Source organism: Coccinella septempunctata, chromosome 9 (assembly GCF_907165205.1).
Source record: "Coccinella septempunctata chromosome 9, icCocSept1.1, whole genome shotgun sequence".
NCBI classification, from domain to species: Eukaryota; Metazoa; Arthropoda; class Insecta; order Coleoptera; family Coccinellidae; genus Coccinella; species Coccinella septempunctata.
In genome coordinates this window covers 8,460,058-8,486,265 of record NC_058197.1, presented here as the reverse complement: position 1 = coordinate 8,486,265, position 26,208 = coordinate 8,460,058, and the positions used below count along the sequence as shown (strand labels likewise).

Genomic DNA, 26,208 nt, shown 5'->3' with positions numbered 1-26,208 from the left:
GAGTATGAAACGTCGTTGCCGAGCTGTAATTAACACAAGGGGTGGAAATACCAAGTATTAAATCACTTATCAGCATTTCAGTATTTTGAAAATTGTTCATTTTCCTTCTTTCACATAAGATTCGGTGAAATCCTGAATTTTTCTTCCATTTAATGTGTCTTGTTTCGTTCAAAACTTTCCCCAGAGAACATAAAAAATAAGTTAGTCAATGTAGAATTAACTTTCATTAAAATTGAGATTTTCAGAATGTGCGTTAATTTTTTTGCGCAGTGTATAATTTCCTATCATTTTTAGGCTGAAAAAAAAATCATAATTATTTTTACCAAGTGCGAGGACAATTGAATATCTGTAAAAAAAATTTGTGAGTTCGTTCTATATTCAGATGATGATTTTCAAATAGAAAGAATAGAATATGACGAGGCACTCTGGAAAAATAACATGTTGCCAAAGCAGTTCTATATGAATTGCATTCTTCTTGAATCAATAGGTGGGAGAATACCTAGAGGAATGCGAGCACGGGATAAAAATGAAACGTCAATAATTCTGAAAATTATATATTTAGAATTTCATACAGTTCTTTTTTCACAGATTATCAGTTTCTAAATAATTATACCTATTCACTATCATCACAGCTATAATAATCATTAATTCAGGGCCTGCTTATTTGTATCACTATACAAATTATATACAAGATTATTATACAAGATATTTCTGTTCTTTTTCGATCCTGAAGCATCATTAGCTGATGCAATGAAATGTCCTTTCAGGTCCTTCCGTACCAGAGCTCAATTGAGAATTTTTCGATTTTCAACAATATTTATTTCCGCGTTTCTGTCACTTACATCGAGCTAAAACTCCTATAAGTGGAAGTGATTCCAAAGAAACCAAATCTTTAGTAGACCCTTTTATTAGGGATAATAAAGACATAAACTCAACTATCCTTCGCTTACTGTTCCCTCAGGCAAAATGTCAGCGAAAAAAGTGGGTGGAGCTATTGTCTTGGTGGGACGTAAGTATGTTCAGTTAAACAAATTTTCATATAGTGCCATCTAACGGAATTCACGTTTCGGGAGAACGGATATAACACCCTTAATGTGCTTTGCTTAACTGAAAAATATCTACAGAGATGGAGGCCAAATAGTTGTAACTTCCGCCTGCAGTGCTTGCGGAATCCATTGCAAGTATTCCTCCAATAAATCTGTAAAGAAATAAGCTTAGTAAACAACAGGATCCCACGTAGCAGTGGCTGTAAATAAAACAGCCCGGGAGAATTTCCAAAAAAGTCAACACAATCATTACTACATCAATCGCTCGCAATAGGGTACTCCAACGAATTGTCAAAATCAGCTTGTGTGGAAGCTTCCATTTGTTAATTTCTTCAAAATTGGTGTTTGGAACATGGTTCAGGATGTTTTCCTGTCTGGTAGATCTTCGAATCCAAAACAAGGAATATAATTTTGATTTCGCGCCCTTCAATTATGAAAAAGATGTTATTGAAAATGTATTGACAGTACATTTTCAACGCCATCTCATTGTCAAATGTATACACCAAAACGGAATCGGTTTTCAATAAAAGAGATATCTTTTATACAGGATGGGTAAAATTTGTTGTCTACTGAGAAGATCTCGAAAACTATAGCAGCTACAGTCCCTGGCCAGTTTATTAGACGCACTGAGGATTTTTTTTATATTTACTGGTATTGCTCGAGGAAAAAGCAGAATATTTGAATTTCATTTCCACAGAATGTTAGTTTCATCCACGACTCTCATTAAATTGTTCTATTTGGCATTTATTTTTGATGTTGTAGTATTAGTACTTAAGTATGAATCAGTACTATGTCTTCCAGTAGACGTCTTGCATTCTGCAGGTTCGGACGTTATTTCGATAATCCACATATGAAATCATTATCTTCGAATGCAGCAAACCGAAAAATTCTGCATTGATAGTATGAAGCTCTCATAGCTACACAGGGTGGCTCAGCAAAATATTAGAATTTCATGTTTAATCATCAATAAATCAATATTTTTTATTGAATATGATATATTATATGTGAAAACCATTTACAGATGAAGTATATGTAACATATACATTCAATTTAATAATTCAATATTGAGATTTTGCATCGAATCAATGCGTCTAATAATATGGCCAGGGACTGTAGAAGAAAACGGATGACTCATTTCCGAGCTCATTTTCGGAGAAAAGGTTAAAATCACAGCCTCCTACAATACTTCGTTTTTGAGTTTGACAATTTCGTAAAGTTCTTATAACTTTTTTGTCTTTGAAGTTACAAACCTGAAACTTGAACCTTCTACGGGCACTTTTTCACGTAGAATCCACTGACGAGCACAAAATATTTTTTCATTTCGAATCATTAGGTGAACTTTCATTTTCTTGAATGCAAACTTTAATTGGAAAAAAATCTTTTGTCAGTAGATTCTACGTATGAAAGTGCCTAAGGAGGTTCAAGTTTTAGATCAGTAACTTCAAAGACAAAAAAGTTACGAGACCTTTTCGGAATCGTCAAAATCTCAATTTTTGTTTATAACTCGAAATCTAAATCTGATAGGCCGATTCTGTTTTTAGATTTGGGTTAGTCAGGAAAAAAGAGCTAGAGAATTTGTCATCCGTCTTCGAGATCCCCTCAGTAGACAACGAATTTTGCCCACCCTGTACAATCTTTGAGTACAGAAGGCATATCGAAAAATTTCAAGAATACCCCGAATTCTCCGACAAACTGGTTTTTTCTTCCGTGACATTCGCGAGAATTTACAGTTGAAAATATAAAATTTAGAAATTTAAGCATGAAAGTATTAGGAACTTACAACTAGGACTCTGTTCCCACGCCTGCAGCAAAGTTTCTTTCCTCCTAACCTTCCTGGCTATCAGCGCTTTCGTGAGGGCGTTAGTTCTCGGCTGCAACCTCGAGTATTTTTTCGTCATCATGGCGGGCGCACTCAATAGCTGCGTAGAGAACTTTTTCAACTCCTCGAAAACTTCTCCCTCGAGCAGAAACTTGCCGAACCATCTGTAGCCTTCTTCTAGTTCGGGAAATTCCATTTTGACGCCCCTCAACGGCCATGCTTGTGTGCCGAATGTACCATCCACGAAGCACATCACTTTACCATCTGAAACGCCATTTCATTTTTATTTATTCACTAGTTGTACCCGCCCCCTTTGAAGGAGGAATATTTTCAGAAGAGATTTATCCATATAGTGACAGCCCATGTTGTCAAAGAACAATTGCACAGATAACATACTTATTTTCGTCTCCCAAAATGATAGATTATATAGGGCGTATCTGAATGACACCGAAAAAATGAAAGGGCTATTGTTAATTCTTTGAGGAAAATAAAAGTGTGTATTTGGTATAAATTTTTTTGAAAAACCTCCCCCGATGCATGATCATTCCAACTGCACGTATCCCCTCCTATTACTATGTTAGTGTGGATTTATGCACCAAATATCAAATAGCAATGTTCAATTAATATACCGGGTGGTCCGTCCCACTCATTTTGAGGGACTAAATAAAGATATTTTGGAAAACAAAGATATAGACCAAAGTTACACTTTTTCAAATTTATTGTATTGTATGTATTTGACCACAAAAATGGAATGACAAGCTCCAATTATCTTGAGTTTCTTCAGATCACTTTATACCTTAGAAGCACCTTTTACGCGATAATGGCGAAAAATTGAAAATATGGAGTGTTTTTGAATAGCAATCAATGAAGAAACTAGTTACGCCAGCAGTATTTTTTCGAGTAGACAAGTTGGCTACTCCTACACATAAAAAAAAATTCAACTCTGGAATATACAGAGTGATCATAATTAATCCTCAAACATGAACTACAAATAATCGTCAAAAACTTTCTTATTTTGAATAGCACACCCGGTATTGCCATATCTCGTTGAATGTAAAAATTAATTTCGAAACTATCTTCCTAAGGTTTTCCTACACCTAAACCTGATAGTTTCTCAGCAGTTTTTGACGATTATTTGTAGTTGATGTTTGAGAATTAATTATGATTACTCTGTATATTCCACAGTTTAATTTTGGCGACATCGAATGAAATATGCCTTGATAATAAAGGACAACAAATGCATTATCTTGATGAAACAGACGAGATGGCTGTCTATGAAGTCTGCGACGAACGAGGAAGGTCGTAAAATTCTATGGGATTTTTATGGCCGGTTGCAGTTGAAGCTCGCAAGTAAGTACGCGCCTGTAGATCAACAGCTGTCAGTGACGGCTCGTGCCCATAAGGTGTGGGTCGGCCAGACCCAGGATATACAGGGAAAATATCCTGAAATAAAATTAATATCTATTTTTTCAACCAATAACTGAAAATGTAAACGCGGAATCCCACAATAATCTCTGTTTTTCTAGAATTAAATATTGATATATTTTTTGTTGATTAAGTTTCTAAAGATAAGTTGGATAGGGTTGCGGCTACGGGGTGGAAAAAGATATTCAATTATATTTTCCAAAAATAAATGCAATCAGAAATCAATTGATATGTTTTTTCAGCATCTTGATGTCAAGTTATTGGTTGAGAAACTACTCATTGATAGAAGAAGAAGGTAATTGAAAAGCAATTGGTTGGTTTCAGCGTCTTCATTTTGAGTGGTTGATTAATATTGAAGAAATATTAATTTTATTCCAGACTTATGCCCCATCCTGTAGATATAGTCTGATTTTTTTATACAACAGTGTATAAAAGTTTCGTTTTCAATGCGATATAAAGGCTTGTTTTTGGAGAAAGAATTTACTACACTTCTTAGTTTTTGCCCAGCTTTTGAATTATAGTTTTTATTCTTCTTCGGGGTCTCTCTGTAAATACCGATAACAAATTTATTGCAACACAAAACATCAACGTCAATACGAATCAAAATTTTAAGTTCACTGAAAAACATCTACAATTTTGATTTTAAGTGAAAATGTACTAATTTTTCCTTTCTTTATTTCACCATTCTTCCTTCTAATGTCACATGATCTTGTGACAGGATGCAAAGTTTGTTTCGATTTTCTACTACTCCAATTATTCAACAATTAAAGAAATTTAGTATCCACTCAGATTATCAAAATTTACGAAATGAATCGAAGAAAACTAAAAAAGTCGTGCACCCCTTTCTCCTATTCTACGACACTGACCTAATTCAATTCATAATATGGGAACAGCGATGCGGATGCGATTCTTATATCCCCACTCCTAGGCTCGGCCGGCCGATCTACGCGTATTCAAGAAGCTTCGAAATCACCGTGCCCTTATAAATTCACTAGGAATTACGAATTTTTCTGGTCAAAAAATCACTAAACTACTGTTATACGGTCGGAATACCCTTTTTCAAAAATTAACTATTCATTAAATAATAACAAAAATCTAACTATAATTAGGGATATATTATATTTTCATTGACTAAACTACTCTTAAAATGTGCGAATACGCTCTTTTCTAAAATAGACATAATATTTAATGATTAACTATTCATTTGATAATATAATATCTTAGAATAGACAATGAGGAAATCTAGAAATATGACAACTAAACGCCCAAACCATAGCAAGGTTGGCCCAACTCGTGCTGGCCGACCGTGTATGTATCTAGCAGCGACGTAATACGATGTTCAACTTGGTGATAACTTCGTGCGACGTAGGTGCTGTATAGTACCATAACTTGAAGCGTTTCGCTAGGCTACTACGGCTGGCCGACCTAGCGTGTAGCGTGTTTATCGTAAGGAAAGAGAACTTCGAAATAAACTAACTCAGGGCGACAGGGGCGTCACGTTGATCGAAATAAGTTGTCGTACGTATTACTAGGGAATTAATCGAGAATTTAATATCGAAATTAATCATTTGGAATAAGTTTTGAAGAATAAAATAATTATAATTATTTTCCATTTCTCGGTTATTTTTGGGTCGGCCCGGCCGACCCTGCATACCCGGACGAGCCGTCATTGACAGCTGTTATTTTATAAACAAGCTGATCGGACATTGTTCTTTTCAAATCGTAAACTCCGCACAAAGCGATTTAAATTTTAAAACCCCATATTTGAAGGATGATTTTGAATAGTATTCCCGGTGAATTTGAAAAAATCATGAATGAAACTCATAATTATTCAGTTTAAACTTGCATATGCAGTGATAACCCAAATTGAGGAAAATTCCCCATTAATTATGATCACTCTGTATATTCCTGAGTTAAATTTTTTTTATGTGTAGTATTTGATGGTGCATAAATCTACACTCGGGCTATTCGTTACGTGATACTTGTTAAGTGTTATTTGATGCTGCATAAATCCACACACACGTCAATATATTTTCTTGCCTAAATTTGTCATATCTCGAGAAATATTCCGTGAAAAATATACTCTAAAGGGCATTTTTCATCAAGAAGAAACGCCGGAGAAAAGGTCATCTTCATTTGTCAGAGTCTTCTGACTGTCTTTTCAAATGGAGCAATATTTTGAATCAAATTTACAACTAGATTACACCAAGAAAAAAGGGATTTAATTCAATTGATCAATTATAATTCGATATTTGAAAATGCTGCAGTTTGTCCATTTCTGGCAAAACCTAAATAGGAAAAATTGGAAATAAACTTGTCTTTGTGAACAAAAGTTATTTAATAATAAAGAAGACGATTAATTAATTGGGGAATAAGGTACATTCGATTTTTAGTTGAATTATGTCAACTCCTGACAATCACTAAAAAAGTTCAATTAGGCATAAAAGTGGGCTAAACTAACCTTCATATATTCCATTGTCGGGGGTCTTGAGTTGACATATATGTGTGAAATAGAGTGGCAGCCACTCCACTTCCACGGCTGTCACTCCACGCATATATACTCTATTGGTTTCGTAAAGTTCCATAAATATGACCCATTCTGGAACCGTCCTGCGAAGGACAGAGCTTTTCTGGAGATATACTAGATCCTCCATGTTGCCCACTCGGTATGCATATTTATACTTTGTCTTTGATTCTCCAGTAGGTACCTGTAAAGTAAAAATAAAACTTTAATCAAAACTAAAATCATGTAACGATATTTCAGTTTTGATTTGATCAAGTATCAATTTTGTGTTCAAATATATTTTTCCAGTTTTCTTCAATGATTAAATTCAGGATCTGTTTAATTGAAATTTCAATGCGCCGCAACTGTTCGAAACGAAGAAAGAGTTACCGTATGCATTCGGTTTCGTTTTTTCATCCGGTAAAATAGATTAATTAGCATAAAACTATACTCCATTCACATTTATTTTAGCAGTCGGTTTTGTAACTAGAACGGAGTAAGGTTGGCACTCATGAAATGTCGTTAATGTCATAACGCCGTTGCCACAACTAATATCAATTTTTAATACGAAAATGCCGAAAGTGATTGATAATAGAGACAGAGTGTCTGGATGTGCTATTTAGCATTCAGGTCCGCCCATTCAAATAGTTATACCCTGATATTCTAAAATACACAATACGTCAGACGGTAACGAACATATTCAATGTAAGTGAATTTATATAATGTTTCATCTGAATCTAAACGACTTATATATCAGCTGAATATTTCCACAATCAGAAAGATTGTGAATGAAGAGGATGACAAAGAATTTCCTTCTATTGGAAGACCCAAAAAATTGGTGGCATTTGAGAATTTTATGCATGCGAAAAGTTTACAACAGGATTTTCGATGAATTTCATCGTAGAATAGTTCCCGGAAATTGATTTTTCTATTTTTCATTTGACTTGTCCTTTACATTGTAAATTTCTCAAGGTACCAATAAATACCTAATTATACTTATTATTATTATTATTATATCAATGTATTAAGATGAACAGCGACAAATACGCGCCAGTTGTCCTGTTAATTGTTTATTCATGTGAAATTTTTGTTCAAAGGTGAAGTTCATCTTGACTTGCTTCCTTGATTTCCTTAATATAAGTATATATTGATGCAAGATGATTTTTGTTGAAGAATTCAACATTCTTGTAATTATCTGTTAATTCCTTCGGGAGATACCCAATACCAACCACTGCATCATATGAATTTCATCTTCAGGTTAATATTTTTGAAATCTACAACTGATGTAACGTATTCAAACTTCAGCCAAAAAAGATAACGAACATTAACTGTCCTCAAGCTAGTGCATATTATGATATTATACTGATCTCTTGTATTTTCCATGCAAATAAATGGATTTGGTATGCCTTCAACCAGTTTGTATACACTTCAATTATGTTGGTCACATGTTTCCCGAAGAGATTCGACATTGTTATGTAATACGTAATAACAGAAACTTTTACGTAGAACGGGCAACATAGCGTTGATTTAAAACAAAAAATGTTTTGACAAGCTTCATAACCCCACATTTTCGTACTATACAGAGTGAAATGCGTCAAATGTCCATGGCCAACCGAGTGCTAAAATAAAAGTGAATGGAGTATAGTTAGTCAGTAGATCTACAATATCGATAGATATTGTCAAAAAATATGCTCTTAAACCTATCTATGACCGTCGTGCAATCTTCATGTTTCGTTCACTCGAAAAAATGCTATAAAATTCATTAGAATCAAAAACCTTGAGGGATGCGAAACGACGCGTCATTGGTCATTTTTAATCGCCCAGTCGAGTGTTACGCTCATGTCTCACGCCGTTCTCGAGCTATCCCAGTTGGCATCGGCGTTAGTCGAATAACGTGAAGTTAGCGGACCCCGTGAATTATATGGTACCTTCTGATTATTTTTGTTTGGAAAATATCCTTCTCATTTTTTTTTTATTTCCAAAAACGATGCAGTTTTACAGATTAGTTATCCTAATTTTGATGAAATATATTGTAACCAGTCCGGCCCTTGCGGTCGGACCTTTCGAGAACCAGGGCGGTCGCTTCCTTCTGGAAGAATCGCGAAAGGTTCGCGAAGGTACCTGAATGTTTCCGGCGCCTATATAAGCCCAGCGGAGGAGCAGGTAGGCAAGTACAAGTACAGTTACAGTGCAAGCGACTAGTGGAAATAAACAAGAGTGGAAATAAATAGTAGTGTAATAGTCAGTTTGTGAGTTATAAGTGTATTAAATGTAAATAAATAATTTTAATAAGTTGGACGTTTTAATCAAGCGAAGAAAACGTTACAATATATAACGATCAGTTGGGCTGATGAAGATCCGCCCAACCTTCGGGCAGCTGACAATCATCACTCACCTCATCTATCGTCACTTTTCTTGCCAACTGATCCCCCAAACCCAGCAACAAAATCTGACGCAACATCTTGGCTTGATGATCGGTAGGCGGCGGCAGTTTAGGGTCGACCGTCAAATCTGCCTCCGGGAGGTTAGTGTTGATCTCGTTGGTCAACTGCACCCTCAACTTACGCACCTCGGACAGCGCCTTCTGTCTGATGCCGTTCTCGAAACAGAACGCCTCCAGCTTGCCCTGGGCGTGGGCCACCTCCGCCGTGCCGACGCTCGCCAACAGTACCATGTTGTCGCCCAGCAGATACGAATTACCCGTTCCCGCCCATTTCGCCCGCGTTGCCGCCCACTTCTCGGCGTCGCTGCGACCGCCTTCGGCTCCCTTCGTCTCACCCGATCCCTCTAACAGCAGCTGGGGCACCGACAACGCCGCCACCAGCATTATGGTGTAGGGGACGATGTCCTGCTGGAAGCTGAGCGCCAGCATCTTGCCGAACCTGGGTGACAGGGGGAACTTGGACACATGTTTCCCCAGTTTGGTGATCTTGCCTGTGTGTTCATCTAGTAAACCGAGGATCTTGAGCCTAGTTTCGGCGACCTTCATCTGCAGCAGGTCTGGAGCGGTGGGGAAGGGGAAGTTCAAGATGGACGTGATCTTCATGCTTCGCATTCTTAATATAAGATCGTCCAAGGGGGCCCTTCGTATCTCCGGCTCTTCGAAATTCACGAAGGTATCGTTATATACGGCACTGAAAAAAAAATGTTGAGGTTAGATGAGAATTCCGGAAATCAACAGTGCTCCTCAATTCCAATTACAAACAGAGAAGCGTGATTACTGGTTAAAAGTCAAATTACCCCCTTTACACCCCCATGAATCTGCCCTTGGTAATGCATTCAGTTCTGATTATTTTATCTTCAAAACTTGAATTCTTGAACCATATACGGAGCGTTTCCAAAGGTGTAGCTTTTAGGGTAGAAGTCATCAAAGTAAGTAATTTCACCAAAAACTGCCCAAGGGAAGTATTCAAGATGGCGGGGCTATAACCCCCGGTATTTCGACAAAATTTCATTATATTGTGCGGGACTGTGCAAGGATACTCTGGCATGGGAAAAACGAAACACATCAAACATATGGCTGAACCGACATTGTTTACAATGGTTCGGTACAACCCAATTTATACGTTTAATAGCATCAGTTCATTTAAAAAATTGTTGTATAGTGCGATTTGAGGTGAAAAAAGTCTTAGAAAATTGGGACACATTGATATTATTAATAAGGATAAATTCAGATGCATATCACCCGCCGATATGAATATCAACAAGTGTTACGATCGGAATTGAACTAGCCAATTTGCCATCGTCAAGGCCCCAAATGGAGTACGCTCCATCGAAGAAAAGCAGATGCTGACCATGGTTTCGGTCTCATTTGACCTCATCAGTGCAATATAGCATTTTTCTCCGATGGAGAACGTTTGGAATTGATGGAACTTTATTCAATATTGGCACGTGCTACTGGGTACTATTTATTTACCCAGAGCGCCACCCAATATGAAACGGTGTCCGATTCAATCCCCTCCAGATAGAAACCAAGACGAAGACGATAGCATATGTCCCATATTTAATCTAATTCAGTACGCCGATTCGCTTTGCGAACAACAGACGTGTGATGAATTGAACTGTTGTTGGCAAGCGAATCGGCGTACTGAATTAGAGAAAATATGGGACTCTGGGTAAATGTATAGTACCCAGTAAAGTTCCATCAATTCCAAACGTTCTCCATAGGAGAAAAAGGCTATGTTGCTCTGATGAGGTCAAATGAGACCGAAACCATGGTCAGCATCTGCTTTTCTTCGATGGAGCGTACTCCATTTGGGGCTTTGACGATGGCAAATTGGCTAGTTCAATTCAGATCGTAACACTTGTTGATATTCATATCGGCGGGTGGTATGCATCTGAATTTATCCTTTTTGTTGTATTCATTGCCTCCCTGTTTAGGCGTGATCATTCTATTATTATGGATATTATTGCTACCCTATTTTTAGGTCGGGTAAGATTATTGTTGGGGTTGGAACAAGATGTTTGTTATGACGATTGTGAATGATTTAGACGATTTTTATTGGTGAGTTCTTGAACTAATATTTTTTTTTACACCTGTATCTTAAGTATTTTTCTCACGGTTGGTATCGAAATAAGCCATTTCATGAAATCGTTCGTAGATTAGTTTGCAACGGTTGTGAACTGAACAGAGCGAGCGCAGTTCCATTTTAGGGTAGCGAAAATCCATTTGCGCTTGCTCCGTACAGTTCACAACCGTTGTGAACCACTCTACGAACAAGCCTCGTATGGTTGTTGATTCAGTCACCACTAGCTGTTTTCCGTTGCTTTGCGATAATTCAGATCACAAATAATCTAGATTTTTATCAGGATCTATTGATGAGTAGGTAATCATTTTTGAATTATTCCTCATAGGTTATTTTTGGTGAAACGCTTTATTTTGACCAGTTCTACCTTTTGTTCAAAAAAAGCTTCACCTTTAAATACACTTGTATACTTTCAGTATTTTTGTTTCATTTGGGGGACTTATACGTCCAGTTTCATAATCGAATTATTCGGTCACTTTAACGTCACTTTAAGCTTAAAGCTGTCATTTTAACGGCCGGTTTCATAATCAAACCTAAAGTCGCTTTAATTTTAAAGCTTCCTTTAACCCTACTAAAAATGACAGTAAAGGAAGCTTTAAACTCAAAGTGACTTTAAATTTTATTATGAAACTGGACGTTAGTAGGGTTGAAGGAAGCTTTAAAATTAAAGGGACTTTAGGTTTGATTATGAAACCGGCCGTTAATTTAATTTAAAAACCGCACAATTTCTATGATGTTTCGCTAGACCTACGAGCTTCTTTCCACAGGTTGAGAACTGGCGCTATCCAGAAGTGAGAAGAATCCCACTTCTGAATGTTTTGATGTTGCAACACCACCAGTAGTGACCAATGGTTAAATCAAAAATTCTGCTTCACAATGTGTTGTTTACCGTTTGACCTAAAGTTAATTTGTGGTTGACTTAACCCCGAAAATTTATTGAGTTAACTAAGAGTTAACTGGACATAGAATTTTCGTGGCGTATGCTTTTCTGAATAGATAACATTTTTTGAGCTTTGTCAGAGACAATTCAACATTTCTTAGAGATTACTGATTAGGAAGCGTTTCGCATGTATTGGTTGTTTATTAGTTATTATTTACGAACATCGTGGACGATAATGATGTGACTACTCATAGTAGTGATGAGGAAACAGTGAAGCCCAGAAGATTTGGAGCTAGGGGGAATTATTTTGAGGAATATTTCGACCTTGATTTCTTCTGTAGATTCAGAAATACAGTGGAAAGGAAGGCATTTGGAAGCGAAGAATCGCAGCTCCTTCGATGAGAATATTAAAAGTATAGATGCAAGCAATGATTAAGTCCACATTTTTTTTTACATAATTAGTAATGAAAATGGAAAAGGAAAACCTCCTTCAAGAGGAGAAGAAGAAGCAATGAATTTTTATCAAAATGTTGCCCTATAGGGGATCGAGAATTATTGTCGAATAATAGAACTAGAAGCACTAGACTGAATCTCATAATTGTTATTATGCAAATATATTGAATTAGAGTGATGAAATTTGAATTTTTGAAATAGATCAAAGCATTTCAATTCAAATTCAAAAAACCAATAAAAATAGGCTTATGAAGAATTGTTGAGGAAAACACCTCATAGATATAAATTAATTAAGGAACGTCAAGTTATAAATGCGAAACTCAATTTTGTTTCAATTTTTCAATAAAGTAATAATTTTTACTGGTCCAGCACAGTTGCAAGGTTTTTCCTTATTTCGCACAAGAAAAAACGAACGCTTCAGCTTCACTTGAATCAAAATCCAAATGAAAAATAACCTGTAGGCAATTATGAAACTCAAATCGGCACAGAACATCAAACATTCGGACGGCATTCATACGTTTCATTCGTTTTCTATAATATTCATAACAATTTCTATAATATTCATAACAATTTCTATATTCTAAAGTTCTTGTTTCACAGAAATACGAAATGTGGAAAATAAAAATTTTCGATATTTCAGAGTTATAATAATAAAAAAAAATATTTTGAGTAATATGTGCTTAGAGTATTAACTGAATATCAACTAATGTGTTAAAATGTTCGTACCAACACCATGGCATTTATATGAAAAAATAAAAGCCAACTCTCAGAGGTACACAGTTTCTGAACTTCCAATGGAGAAGAGCTAAAACAGCATCTTCAAAATGGTTGTACAGAAACTTATTATATACCACAGGTGTAACGCTAAGTAGGCCTTAGAATGGCATTTACTCTGCTGACTCCATGTGGAAAATTGAAATAGTCAATGTTTCGCGGTTTCGATAATACAAAAAAAAACATTATTTCGTGTAAGATAATTTGCTTAGAATAATTGAATAACAACTGAAGTGTCAACATGTTCGTACCAACACCATGGCATTCCTATAAAAAATGAAAGCCAACTCTCAGAGGTACATAGTTTCTGAACTTCCAATGGAGAAGAGCTAAAACAGCATCTTCAAAATGGTTGTACAGAAACTTATTATATACCACAGGTGTAACGCTAAGTAGGCCTTAGAATGGCATTTACTCTGCTGACTCCATGTGGAAAATTGAAATATTCAAGGTTTAACAGTTTCAATGAAGAAATATAATTGGGAGTAATTCAGTTTCATGATCAATTTTAATGTACCTTAATTTGTTGAAAGTTTGTTTCACAGAAATACGAAATGTCAGTAAGAAATAACTTAAAAGTAGATCTATCGTACACGAAAAACATTACCAACCCTCAGAAAAAAAAAATTCAACCGATGGTGAAATAACCATTTCTCATTTTTTTGTTGTGAAACGAGCAGCTTTTTAAACCTTGGGTTAACTCACAGGTAGTGGTTAACAATCCACCACCGGTTACCAATGATTGTGAAACTGGGCCTGAGAGACTTCACCTCACTCTCACTGGTTGCGAGTTGATCAAGTCCTTCAAATGAAGCAAAAACCACGAAGGAATATAAAATTATTCAATAATGAAAATGTTAAGCATCTGCGACTCCCCATTAGAGTTCACTGATTATAAATTAATGAAGATTACATGGCAAGTGTGAGCGAGTTATTGATAGAACAATTTAAATTTTCCTTGAATGAAACGGCACGGAATGTACGAATCCTAACTCAATGCTACCAGGGACTTGAACAATCTTATCAAGAATAACAGGTTCCAACTAAACATTGATCTCGCGACTTGGGACAACCCTCCATTTGTAATTACTCGAGTTCTACTCACCTGGAATAGAGTCTGTAGCAGTGCCCCGGTCCGGTTCTGCCTGCTCTCCCAGCCCTTTGATCGGCCGAGGCTTTGCTTGTCCAGCAAATCTTAAAAGTGGACACGCCGGTGACCTTATCGTATAATTTGGCTTTCGTTTTCCCGGTATCCACCACGTATTTTATACCCGGAATTGTTAAACTTGTCTCGGCCACGTTGGTGCTCACCACGCATAACCTGCATCCCGAAGGAACCGGTTGGAATATCCTGTTCTGCTTGTGAACCGGCAACATGGAGAAGAGAGGCAACACCCACAAAGGCTGTCCGTGGCAAGCGGTCTCGTCCGCATGCGCGTCTTCCTCAGACTCTACGTCGGAGGCGTCTTCTTCGTCGGAGTTCACTTCGGCATCACGCGGAAGGCTATAATCGTCCAAATTGATTCGTGGCAAGATTATTTTGTTCTTTTTATTCTTTCCCTGTAACAATAACAACAATGGTAATTCAACATTACTACTCCTATAGAAAAAAGGTAAATCATAAATGAGCGGTTCAGAGCTGAAGTGAACCAAGTCCATGCAGCCTAGTTTTGAGATGAATGGCTTAAAAGTTGTTTATCACCAATTAATTCAAAAGTGACTTCTTCAGATTTTAAAAGATTAGAATGTAAGCATATGCTTACATAAGAATAATAATAAATAAAGAAGTCAGTTTTGAATTAATTGATGAACAACTTCTAAACCATTCATCTCAAAATTAGGCTGCATGGACTTGGTTCACTTCAGCTCTGAACCCCTCAACTATCACCACAGTGCTCAGCGATAGATACGAGCGAGCCGAGAGAGACAGGCATTGCAGTGTCCGTACTCTTCGTCAACTAGGACCGTTGTAAACTGGAGCTCCTAGTTGTGACATTTTATAGCGATAGGTGAAAATTTCAAGGGCCATCTTGACCAAGAGCTGTGAAAAAGCGCTAGGTTTGAGACATAGAGTTGTTCGACCTCGGCAAAGGGGAATTATTGTCCCTTAATTTTAGTTAAATACTCCAGATGTAAGTTCAAAATTAATAAATGATGGATTTTTCAAATTCGCTACAGGAACTGCCAAATTTATCTTGCAAAAATCGGCAATAGCGCTCCTTAATCTGAGTTAGGAAACCTGACACTGAAGTTTTTCCAAGCATTCCAACCTCCGAAATAAGCTACTATATCAGAAAATCAAACATAAACTCACTTTTTCCATTCCTTTTGGAGAACGAAGTAGTATTTATAATACAATATATGTATTATAAATGTATACAATATATGTATTATAAATACATATATTGTATTATATATCGTGTTGTAAATACATATACAATGATAATAATTGCGTAACTGAGTAATAGTTACCGCAGTTTCGTTGGCCTATTGAATACACCCTCATTTTAGAATAATCTTTTAGTTTCCATTTTTAAGTGATTTTATTTTGATTTAATTTTGGAGAGAAATATTGGCAGTTTCCAATTCAGGATTCCGACATCGTTCGGAATTGTAAACATTCAGCACCGTTTTTATTCCGTTTTTCTATACGGATACGATGTCGCACCGTATAAAACAACCTGAACTGGAAGATAACCGTGTTTTTTGTTCGCTAGCACAGATAAGTCTAAATTAAGACGTCTTCATCGACGCAAATTTTACCGAATTTCGGGGCACATCTTATTTCCGCACCCCCTTCCCCCCGTGGGTATAAAATCAGATATTCTCCCGCAGGTCACTTCACTTACGATTGACTTACGATTAATTGCCTCGCTATAGTGCCATCCGCCGTCAAGACTATCTTTCTGCCGTTGGGTTTTACGAGAAGATTTCTTTTTTTTCTACGATTCAGAATATAATTTTGTTTTCTTTGTTCTTCACGGTATTGGGTGATATTATTTTTGTTTCTGGGAATTTACGAGTGCAAGTGGCCAACCGAAACCATAGGTAAGACGACACTCCGCCTTTTTTTTCTCTCTTATATCATTGGAACTTCAGCCTCCCTTCATACCTTACTCCCCGGTTTAAGTTCCACTCCTTCTGCTGAATCACCCCGCTGGCGTGGATACTCAGAGGGTGCAGAACGCACTTTGGAGTGGCGTAAAACTTCCTTCATCCCTTACTCCCTAGTTCAAGTTCCACTCCTACTGCTGAAGCATCCCGCTGGCGTGGATACTCAGGGGGTGCGGAACGCACTTTGGAGTGGCTAACCTTCCTCCCTCGTTTGTCTGACGCTCACCGCTGCTGTTATCGAAGAACCTCGCTGGCGTGGATACTCAGGGGGTGAAGAACGCACCTAGGGGTGAGCTGTCGGGAATCTGTGCCGTCTTGTTTTATCCCCTAACCTGGCTGAGGTCCGATGCCTGTCCGTTAAGTGTGCGTCTTAGGTTCTGGCTGGCGAACATGTCCGTAAACCCCGTATCACGTTTGAGATCGGATCCTGTTTCATTCCGTCCGTTTTGCCTGTAAATTCACTGATCTCGAGTCTTTCACTGTACGAAATTTATAATAGTGCCTTTTGTGTTTCCCTGTACGAGTCGACAAATATCAATTTGTGTGCGTTGATTTTGACTTTCACTGGTTGTCGCCAACACCCCAGACATCGAGGACCTCGTCTTCGGCTCGTAGCTACCAGGGTAGGTTTGCCATTTTCCCTTCGAATAATAGCTGGCGCTCGAGTACCCCGAGAAAAAGCCGTTACAACCCCTATCTTAATTATTTTGGAAGATAATAACATATTCAGCTTACAAGCATACACATTAAATAGTTCTGATATCCATATCCAATATTTCATCATTCATTATCGTTCTTTATTTCATTTAATGCAAGAGTTACATGATTCAAACATAACTCATTAAATTTCATATGAATAAAATTTTCAAAGAAAATTTTCTGAACATTCAAACGTTGTACACCAAACATCATAATTATAACGAAATTTCTTGCAGAATTACTAGCTATATCTATGACACTACATATCCGTGAAATGTGGTCCGCGCCAGCCAGGCACATAACTCAAAGATAGAAGAAGGACAAGTAGAATGTGTATGTTAATGTTCTAAAGTTACGTTATGCGTGTTTATTCCACGTGGCAAATATTTCATTCAGTGAACCTTTTGAACAGAGCTGCGTCCAGGCAAAGAAGCCAATTTTTCGAATTTCAAAGATATTTTTTAATATCGAATTATTCGAAAACGAGAAAATATGAGGAATACTTTTATTTTCCAGTAGTGTCAAATATTCCTAAGTAAGATTCCAACTTACTTTTAAGAGTTGGGTTCTTCGATTTTCCGATATTTTTACGCAATTTCTATTGAATTCCTAATGCGCAATATTCAGGTAAACATTAACAAAATTTAACATCTGCAATTTATATCATTATATGTCGATTCGAATCTCACCTTTTTCTTTTTACCATCCCAGATATCTTCCTCATCTTCTTGATCCTCTTCTTTTAGTACCGCCTTTTTCTTGGACTCTACATAGGGGAACTTTTTCTTCAATTTAGTCACCAACTGATGAACTTCCTGTTGTCCTGTTACAAATATCAGTATACCACCTTCAGGCAGGGTGGAATGGATTTTCACAGTTTTCTTGAATGCCTCTTTCATATAATCATCATCGGTTCTTCTGTTGAAATGGACTGTGACCGGAAACTGACGGCTTTCTACGTTGATTACAGGAGGGAGAGTTTTGAAGAGTCTCCTGTTGTTAGTGAAGTCTTGTAAGCGTAATGTGGCCGACATGATAATGAGCTTCAACGGTATACTTCTCTTTTCGCGTAGTTTGATAATCCATGCCAGAAGACCTAAAGAGCAAATAAGCATATTTTTTGAGTAAAATAGTACAAACAAATCAATGGACCATTAGAATTACGTCCAGTTTCAAATTAAATTTAAAGTCATTTTAAGCTTAAAGCTTCCTTTAGTGTCATTTTTAGTAGGAAGCTTCAAAATTTAAGGCACTGCAGGTTTGATCATGAAATCGGCCGTTATTATTTTACCAAGGCAATGAAGTATGGCGGACAGATCAGCTCAGCAAACACAAATTACTAGAATTCTGTTTCAGATACTTTCACAAAACTAGGTTATTTCTAAAGATTGTGTTGCCAGCTCTTTGCTATATTGCCAAAGAAAGATTCACAGCTGCCGTCACACACCGGATTATAACGACGACATTAAGAATCATTGGCTCCGCTTCAAATAATCTCTTACAAATACAGCGAAAGAGATACTGGGCACAGAACGCTCCCGAAAATCCCCAGACTGGTTCGCCGACAGCAAAACTCATATCCCATCCCTTTTGGAGGCAAAATACAAAGCGATGAAAACAGCAATTAACAAGCCTGGCGATGATGCAGCCCAAAAAAGTCTTAAAAACATAAAACGCGAGCATAGCTGGTGGAAAGAAAAAGTTAGAGAAATTCAAGCTTACGCCGATAACTATGACTACATGCGTTTTTTCGAAGCTATTAAAACTGTTTATGGTCCAAGCAGAAAAGCTAACTTTCCTATAAGAGATGCTCATGGAACTATCCTAACTGATGATAGAAAAATCCTCGAAAGATGGAAGGAGCATTACTCCCAGGTCTTGAATCAAAATAACGACTCGGATTTATCTATTTTAGACTGGCCCCTGTGTATAGTCCGATGGTATCGCTTGATGACGAAATCTCAATGTCGGAAATCATAAGTGCGATGAAAAATATGAAAAATGATCACCTGGTCTAGACGGCGTTCCAGCGGAGATATTCAAAGCCCTGGATGAAGACATCGTCAATAATCTCCTAACACTATTCCGTAAGATCTGGGAACAGGGAGATGTGCCACAAAGACTTCAGAGACGCTTTAGTTATCAACCTCTACAAGAACGAAGGCGATACGTCAAATTGCAACAATTACAGGGGCATATCGTTGCTTAGTGTGGCCGGTAAAATTATCTCGAAGATTATGGCTAATCGTCTGGTTCCAGTCCGAGAAAAGCTACTACCTGAATCCCAGTGCGGCTTTCGACCAAATCGAAGTACGGTGGACCTAATTCGGAACTTCAATATGCAGACGACTGCGCACTTATCGCTAGGAGCTCAGAGGATCTACAGATAATGTTGGACGCCTATAAACATATATACGAAGCTTTAGGCCTTAGACTCAATATCGACAAAACCAAAATCCTGGTAAGTACGCCAGAAAGCCTTCAAACAGATTTCAGCCTGGAGAATGAAACTCTAGAACAGGTCGAGAAGTTCAAATACTTGTGAAGCTTCATAAATACTAGGGCTAACCTGGACACGGAAATACACAACCGTATCAATTCTGGAAGCTGAAGGAGAGTGTTTCAAAATCACGACCTCAATCTGAAGACAAAGACAGCTGTTTACAAAGCAGAGGTCCTCCCAACACTTCTTTACGGAAGCGAAAGCTGGACACCCTACAGGCGACATATTAAACAGCTCGAACAAACGCAACAACGTCATCTAAGACAAATAATGCACATCAGATGGTTCCACAAAGTTTCGAATGCAGAAGTCTTGCAACGCGCGAGTTGTACAACAATTGAGACTCAAGTAACGAGGGCCCGACTCAGATGGAGCGGCCACATTCTGAGGATGCAAGACACAAGACTCCCCAAAATAGCTCTGTATGGCGAATTGGCAGAGGGAGTACGGAAACCAGGAGGCCAGTACAAGCGGTTTAAGGATACACTACATCAATCCCTAATATCAATTAATGCCAATGATAACTGGGAACAACTAGCGTTAGACAGGTCACAGGGGAGGTCTTTGGCACACAGTTATAATGGAGACTCGAGAAGGATTCAGCGGCGGCCAGATCTGGTTGGTGACTACCCATGCCCGGAGTGTGGAAGTATCTGTAGGTCACGGTTGGGTCTCTTCAGTCACAGGAGGGCACACAGTCGCAATTAGCCCCAAGAAATTATAAGTCTGTTCTTTTTTTATATCTTTTTGTAGATTAATTCCCGGTAACAGGATACAGCAATGAATGAATGAATGGATACCATCATGTGGATGATCGACGTATTTTATTTTTCCAAAAATTAGCTGCTGCGACGAATGTGCAACAAGATGGCAACTTTCCTCTCACGTCATGTTTCACATAAGAAGAATCAATTTTAGATTCATCATGGAATTAATATTATGATAAACCGTGCAGTACTTTAAACTTTTTTCACAGCGAAACACTAACTTGCTGATATTGTGACACATCTTGTACAGATGAAACTGAAAAAAGTTTTGATATGTTTTGCTTGAAAAATGTATGGAATCATAGCCTTAGTATCTGATATCAAGTGGCTGTTAATAAATTTTTTTTCATCTGAATCGCCAGGATTCGCACTACATTACATTTAATAATCCCAGAATACTTCATTAAATAATAAAAAATGTAAAAAAGACAAATTCAAACAAAACCAGAACAATTACAAATCTCTCAATCCTTTCGAATTATTTTCAGGTTTGAAATTATTCCATTCAATTATTAGTATATTGAGAAAGATGAATGATTTTGTTATCAGTTTCAGTTTTCAGTGTTCCCTTGATGAAATATTGCATATTTTTTAGGTATTATTCTTCTTTTTTCTGCTAGAAACATTCGAGAATCTTGACAACTGAATGCCACAAACAGAAGAAAATCACAACTTCCAGATCTTGATGAATTTTTATAAATGAAAAATCGTAATTGATTTTGAAACCATCAAAAATACTTACCAACCAACAAATCTGTGTACAGAGATCTCTCATGAGCTTCATCCAAGATAATAACACTGTATTTATTGAGCAAAAAATCACTCTGAAGCTCTTTCAACAAAACACCATCTGTCATGAACTTGATTTTGGTATCTTCTGTTACATTACCCTGAAATCTGATCAGGAAAGATACTTCTCTAGAGCTCAAGCTCATCTCTTTTGCAACCCTCTCCGACATGGAGATAGCTGCAATCCTCCTTGGTTCAGTTATACCAATCTGCCTCTCTAAGGCATAACCAGCTTCATAAAGAAACTGAGGTAGTTGTGTTGTTTTACCACTTCCAGTTTCACCAGATATTATTACAATTGGATTTGAATTGATCACCTCCATTATGTGCTGTTCTTCTCCCAAAATAGGAAGTTTCATCCTTTGCTCTTGTATTTTAGAGTCCCTGATCACATCAACATACACCGCAGGTTTTCTCTCCTTTTTCACTGATATAATTTTTGGGATTTCACCAACAATCTCTACATCATCATCTTTTTTTTCATTGATTTCTGATTTAGAACCAGAGGCATCCTCTTTTATTTCTTGGACGTCTTCTTCTTGCAAGGGGCTTTCAATAATTTCATCTTTAACTTCAACTTCATCGTCACTTGACTCGGTATCCTCATCGCTTGGTTCATTATCAGATAGACCTAGATGACTTGGATCATATTTTTTTTTTACAATAGGATCTTGTTTAATTGGAGTATCTAATATAACAAGGTTATTGGCATTCTCAACAATGTTTTCTTCTTCGTTATGGGTTTTTCGCTTTTTGGGGGGAGCATTTATTTTTTTTTCTTCCAAAAATATACGCTTGAGTCCTTTGGTTTGAAGGGATGACAATGATACCAGCTGATCTTGTTCTTCCTTAGGCAATCGATATTTCTGTAGTTCCTCCAGAATATTTTTCCTCTAAAATATAAATGATACTCATGAAAAACAATCTGGAATTGAATCCTTCATTACTTAAGCAAAATTATATAGTATACTACTATTTATCCATCTATAAGAATATTTGAAATAGGTAAAATTTGTAAGTTAGTGAGTTTGTAGGAAGAAATCTCTGGAACTACTGAACCGATTTTGAAATTTAATTTAATAATAGAAAACTACGGTCTTTTTCGTTGCTCAATCGGCATGCGCTTAAGCGCGTTACATACGTTTAAACGTATGATATACAGGGTAAGGTTAGGTTAGGGTTAGGAAAAATTACCAGAGTTTCGATGACTTCAAAATATACAGGGTTTATAAAAAATATCTTGTACACAAGTTGTAGGGCTGTTAAATATCTAGAAAATTGTAATAAACTGAAATATACAGGCTCGCCCACCAAGTTGTGAGGATTTGATAGCTTTTTTTTAATGGAATACCCTATATATTATTATGTACTTATTTCGATTGTCGAAATCTTTTATTAACCGTATATAAATAAATTTATCATTTTCCTAGGAATCGGCTTTTCAAGAGTACGAGAAAAACAAGGGAAATTGTTTAAAATAAATTTTTCCCATAAATTGTATCGTTGTCAGTTTTACTAACTCAGTCACTGAAAAAGCGCCATTTTCGACCCTTATTGAAAAATAGGCCCATTTTCGACCTTTATTGAAAAATAGAGTCATTTTGCGATGATTTCTTAAACTCTTCTTATTGTTCCTTGAAATTCATTTTGTGTTTAGTACCGGTAGATTCGGGTGACTTGGGACAGTCCTGTAACTTGGGAAAACTACCCCCTTGCACATTTCTTTGTTTCTTACCATTTATAAGTGAAGGGATAAACTTATAAGATTGATTTTCGGTTAGTTTAACAAATGATTCCTGTTGAGTTTGCCGTGACCGTTTGAATTGATAGGAAAAATTAACGAATTCGGGAGAGTAAAAGCGTTTTTTATATGGCCCTTATACTTTCTAGTGTCCTGTACATGTGTAATTTTTTTTCTGGATACGTGGGATATTGGGATATCAGATATGTCATGAAACAAGGTTGTTTAAAAATCAAACGACAACACGGAATAGATACAAGGTGCGCATTGGCGGCAGGAAATATGCCGATTTTTCGCAGGATATTATTATTTACGTTATTTCCACAAAGAAATCACCAAAGAATGAAAAAAAGTTCCCTTTTTTTGTTTAGTTTTTTTACATTTGAGTTGCAATATATTTACTTTCGCTTTAATAGGGGTTTGTAATTTAATTTCCTTACCGAATTTCAACTATATAATCACCAATTCTAATTTTTCAAAACTATAGACCGTCCCAAGTCACCTATTTCATTTGAGAATTGAAAAATCAATAGATTTTAACTCGGGTCCCAAGCCTCCCAAATCGTTGGGTGACTTGGGACAAGTATATTTAATTTTTTTTAAATTTATATCCGAGTTCTGAAGCAGGTATATATCCTAATCAATAGTCTGAGTCATTGCATATTCGAACCTCTTTTTCAGATAAAAATAGGTCATCGTTTCGAAAATATGACAAGTTGAATTCAACAATCGTCCCAAGTCACCCGAATCTACCGTAACTGATCAAAATGTCATAATATCTGGGAAACTAATGAATTTAGGCATAACATGGATGATAAAAATTGTTTCAAATTGAGTCGACAATCAAAATAAGTGTTCTATAAAAAAAATATAACTATCATTCTCCACATTTCCAATGGGCGACCCTGTATATATCAGTTTATCACATTTAATTATGTAGATTTTTAATAGTCCTACAATTTTCATACGGATCTTTTTTTTAAATTCCAGTATATTTTGAAATAATCGGCTGTTCTGGTAATTTTTCCTGATCATGTTGTGTTTTTCTTCAGTAGTTCTATGGAAAATTTTAATGCACCATATATCTTTCTTTCAAAATCAACAAAAATATCTTTTCTGCATTTTATTCAAGGTGAATTGGAAATCACAAGCAATATTTATAGGCGTGATAGAACACAAAAAATTGGAAGCTTTCTGCCTTAAACAGCTCATTAATTGTATTACAACCCTTTGAAATCACACTAACATTTGGACGTTGGTTAAGGTATAATGAGCTAGCCATAATTCCTACCATAATAGATCCCAATATTGGATATTTTTTGAAGATAAGAAGGTACTTTATTTGATTGATGCCTTTTTGATTCTTCGGAGTAACTAAGGGTAGATTTGAGGAATGAGTAACTCTCTTCACAATATATATTTTTTATCTATTGAATTGATGTGGCCGATACTTGATGAAATCCATAATTGAACTTGAAACAGATTATACGATAATGAGTGTTAAACCACCACTAGTCTAAAACTCATTCTGTGAAAATCGTATAATATTTCGTATATATCGTATATTTTTTTTATCCGTTTTTTTCAGACAATATAATCAAGAAACATTCCTGAAATGAATGATTTCCTTGCTGAAGACTCAAGTTTTTCACAGATTTCAATAAAATTCACTTCTAATTATAATCATTTGCTTTATCAGTTTGAAACTCAGAAGTAGCAACCTTTCGCTATTAATTGCCCAAAAGTACTGTAACAGAGTCAAGTACATAAAATTTTTGTATTTTCTTACTTTCAACTATTTATCACATTTCAAATTCAATAATATGAGGATTTTTGTACTGGTTTCGAAGATATGTACTAAGTAAACCATAAATGAATACAATAATATAACAGTTTATATTTCAGGATTAGTTGAAATTTGAAGGAAAAAATTAAAAAACCATTTGAAAATCCAATTTGGTTACAAATATGCATAATAATATGTCTTTAAAGGAAAGTGAAGTTTACTGATTAGTATTATTATAATAATAAAAAGATTATAGGCATTGTTTTCAAAGAAAAGAAGATAAATCTATTTGAAATCCATCATGTTGACAGTCTTATTGTGGACACCTTGTATACTGAAGATGTTTCATTAAAACTCGTAACGATACTTTGTAGATCCTTCTTTTAACCAATATAAATTAGTTACCTACTGCTATATTGTGACAAGTATACAAAAATTTGCTGGATGTTCTTGAGAATTGGAGAACGTAACTGAGTATAGAATTTTTTTGAAATAATCCAGTGATTATTACTCAGGATCAGTATTCAATTATGAATTGAAAGTAGGTAAAAGCAGGTATCTCAGTGATGGTTAGATTTTTGGCACACCAAGTGAGTGGAGTATAAATATAAACTTTACTAGCAATTTTTTTTCTCTACCCATTATTTGCCGCAATCACAATAGATTCTTCAGGTGGGCGAAAGAAATATAGTTGGATAGCTGAACTTCCAGCTGTAAAACCAAATGTTTGTGTCCAGCATACATGAATTTTTTCTTTTGCTGCTCTTTGTGACAGCAGCTTAATTGAAAAATAGAGACCGATTTCTAAAAATACACAGTAATGAAATAAAATAGCTAATTTGTCAATTTTGATCACGACGATCACATTACCTAATGACTTGAAAACAATATTAATTTTCAACTGTTTAAGTACTCACATTTTCCTTTTTCTTCTTCTTGTCCACAATTTTCTCAAGAAGCTTTCGCTGTTTTTTCGACAGTATTCTCACAGTCTCTATTTTCTGCCTCTTGGTTTTCGTATTCCTCTTTTTCGATGGTAATACCAACTGATTAGCATCATCATAATGTTCGGAACCTTCTATCTCTACTTTCAACTGAAAAAATTAGAATTTCAATCAGTCACAACGCTTGGACTTCACATTATACTCGAAATGAGCAAAAGAAACCAAATTATTCACCTTTTTCGTTTCCGAATCATCTATAACTGTGCTTTTCACCTCCCTAGATTTCCAGTTGAATCTTTTTTTCGGCATTTTGATACTGATTGTTGAACTGGAAGTATTTCACTGAATGTAAACTGTGGGCACTAGAATAGAAAGTACTTGATACTTTAAAAATATTTAAAACATTTAAAACACGTGGGAACATAAAGTTTGAAATAAT

At 36.3% G+C, this 26,208-nt stretch overlaps 1 protein-coding gene across 1 annotated transcript; it reads right to left on the bottom strand.

Moving 5' to 3' along the window:
• Positions 1 to 538: 538 nt before the first annotated feature.
• LOC123320367 (probable ATP-dependent RNA helicase kurz) lies at positions 539 to 26,208 on the bottom strand. Its single transcript, XM_044907663.1, has 9 exons — positions 26,004 to 26,208; positions 25,743 to 25,919; positions 21,252 to 22,191; positions 17,929 to 18,335; positions 14,532 to 14,986; positions 9,189 to 9,927; positions 6,752 to 6,998; positions 2,827 to 3,129; positions 539 to 1,198 (listed from the first exon to the last, which is right to left on the bottom strand). The coding sequence occupies exons 1-9, from the start codon at positions 26,076 to 26,078 to the stop codon at positions 1,119 to 1,121; spliced, it is 3,423 nt and encodes a 1,140-aa protein (XP_044763598.1). The 5' UTR covers positions 26,079 to 26,208; the 3' UTR covers positions 539 to 1,118.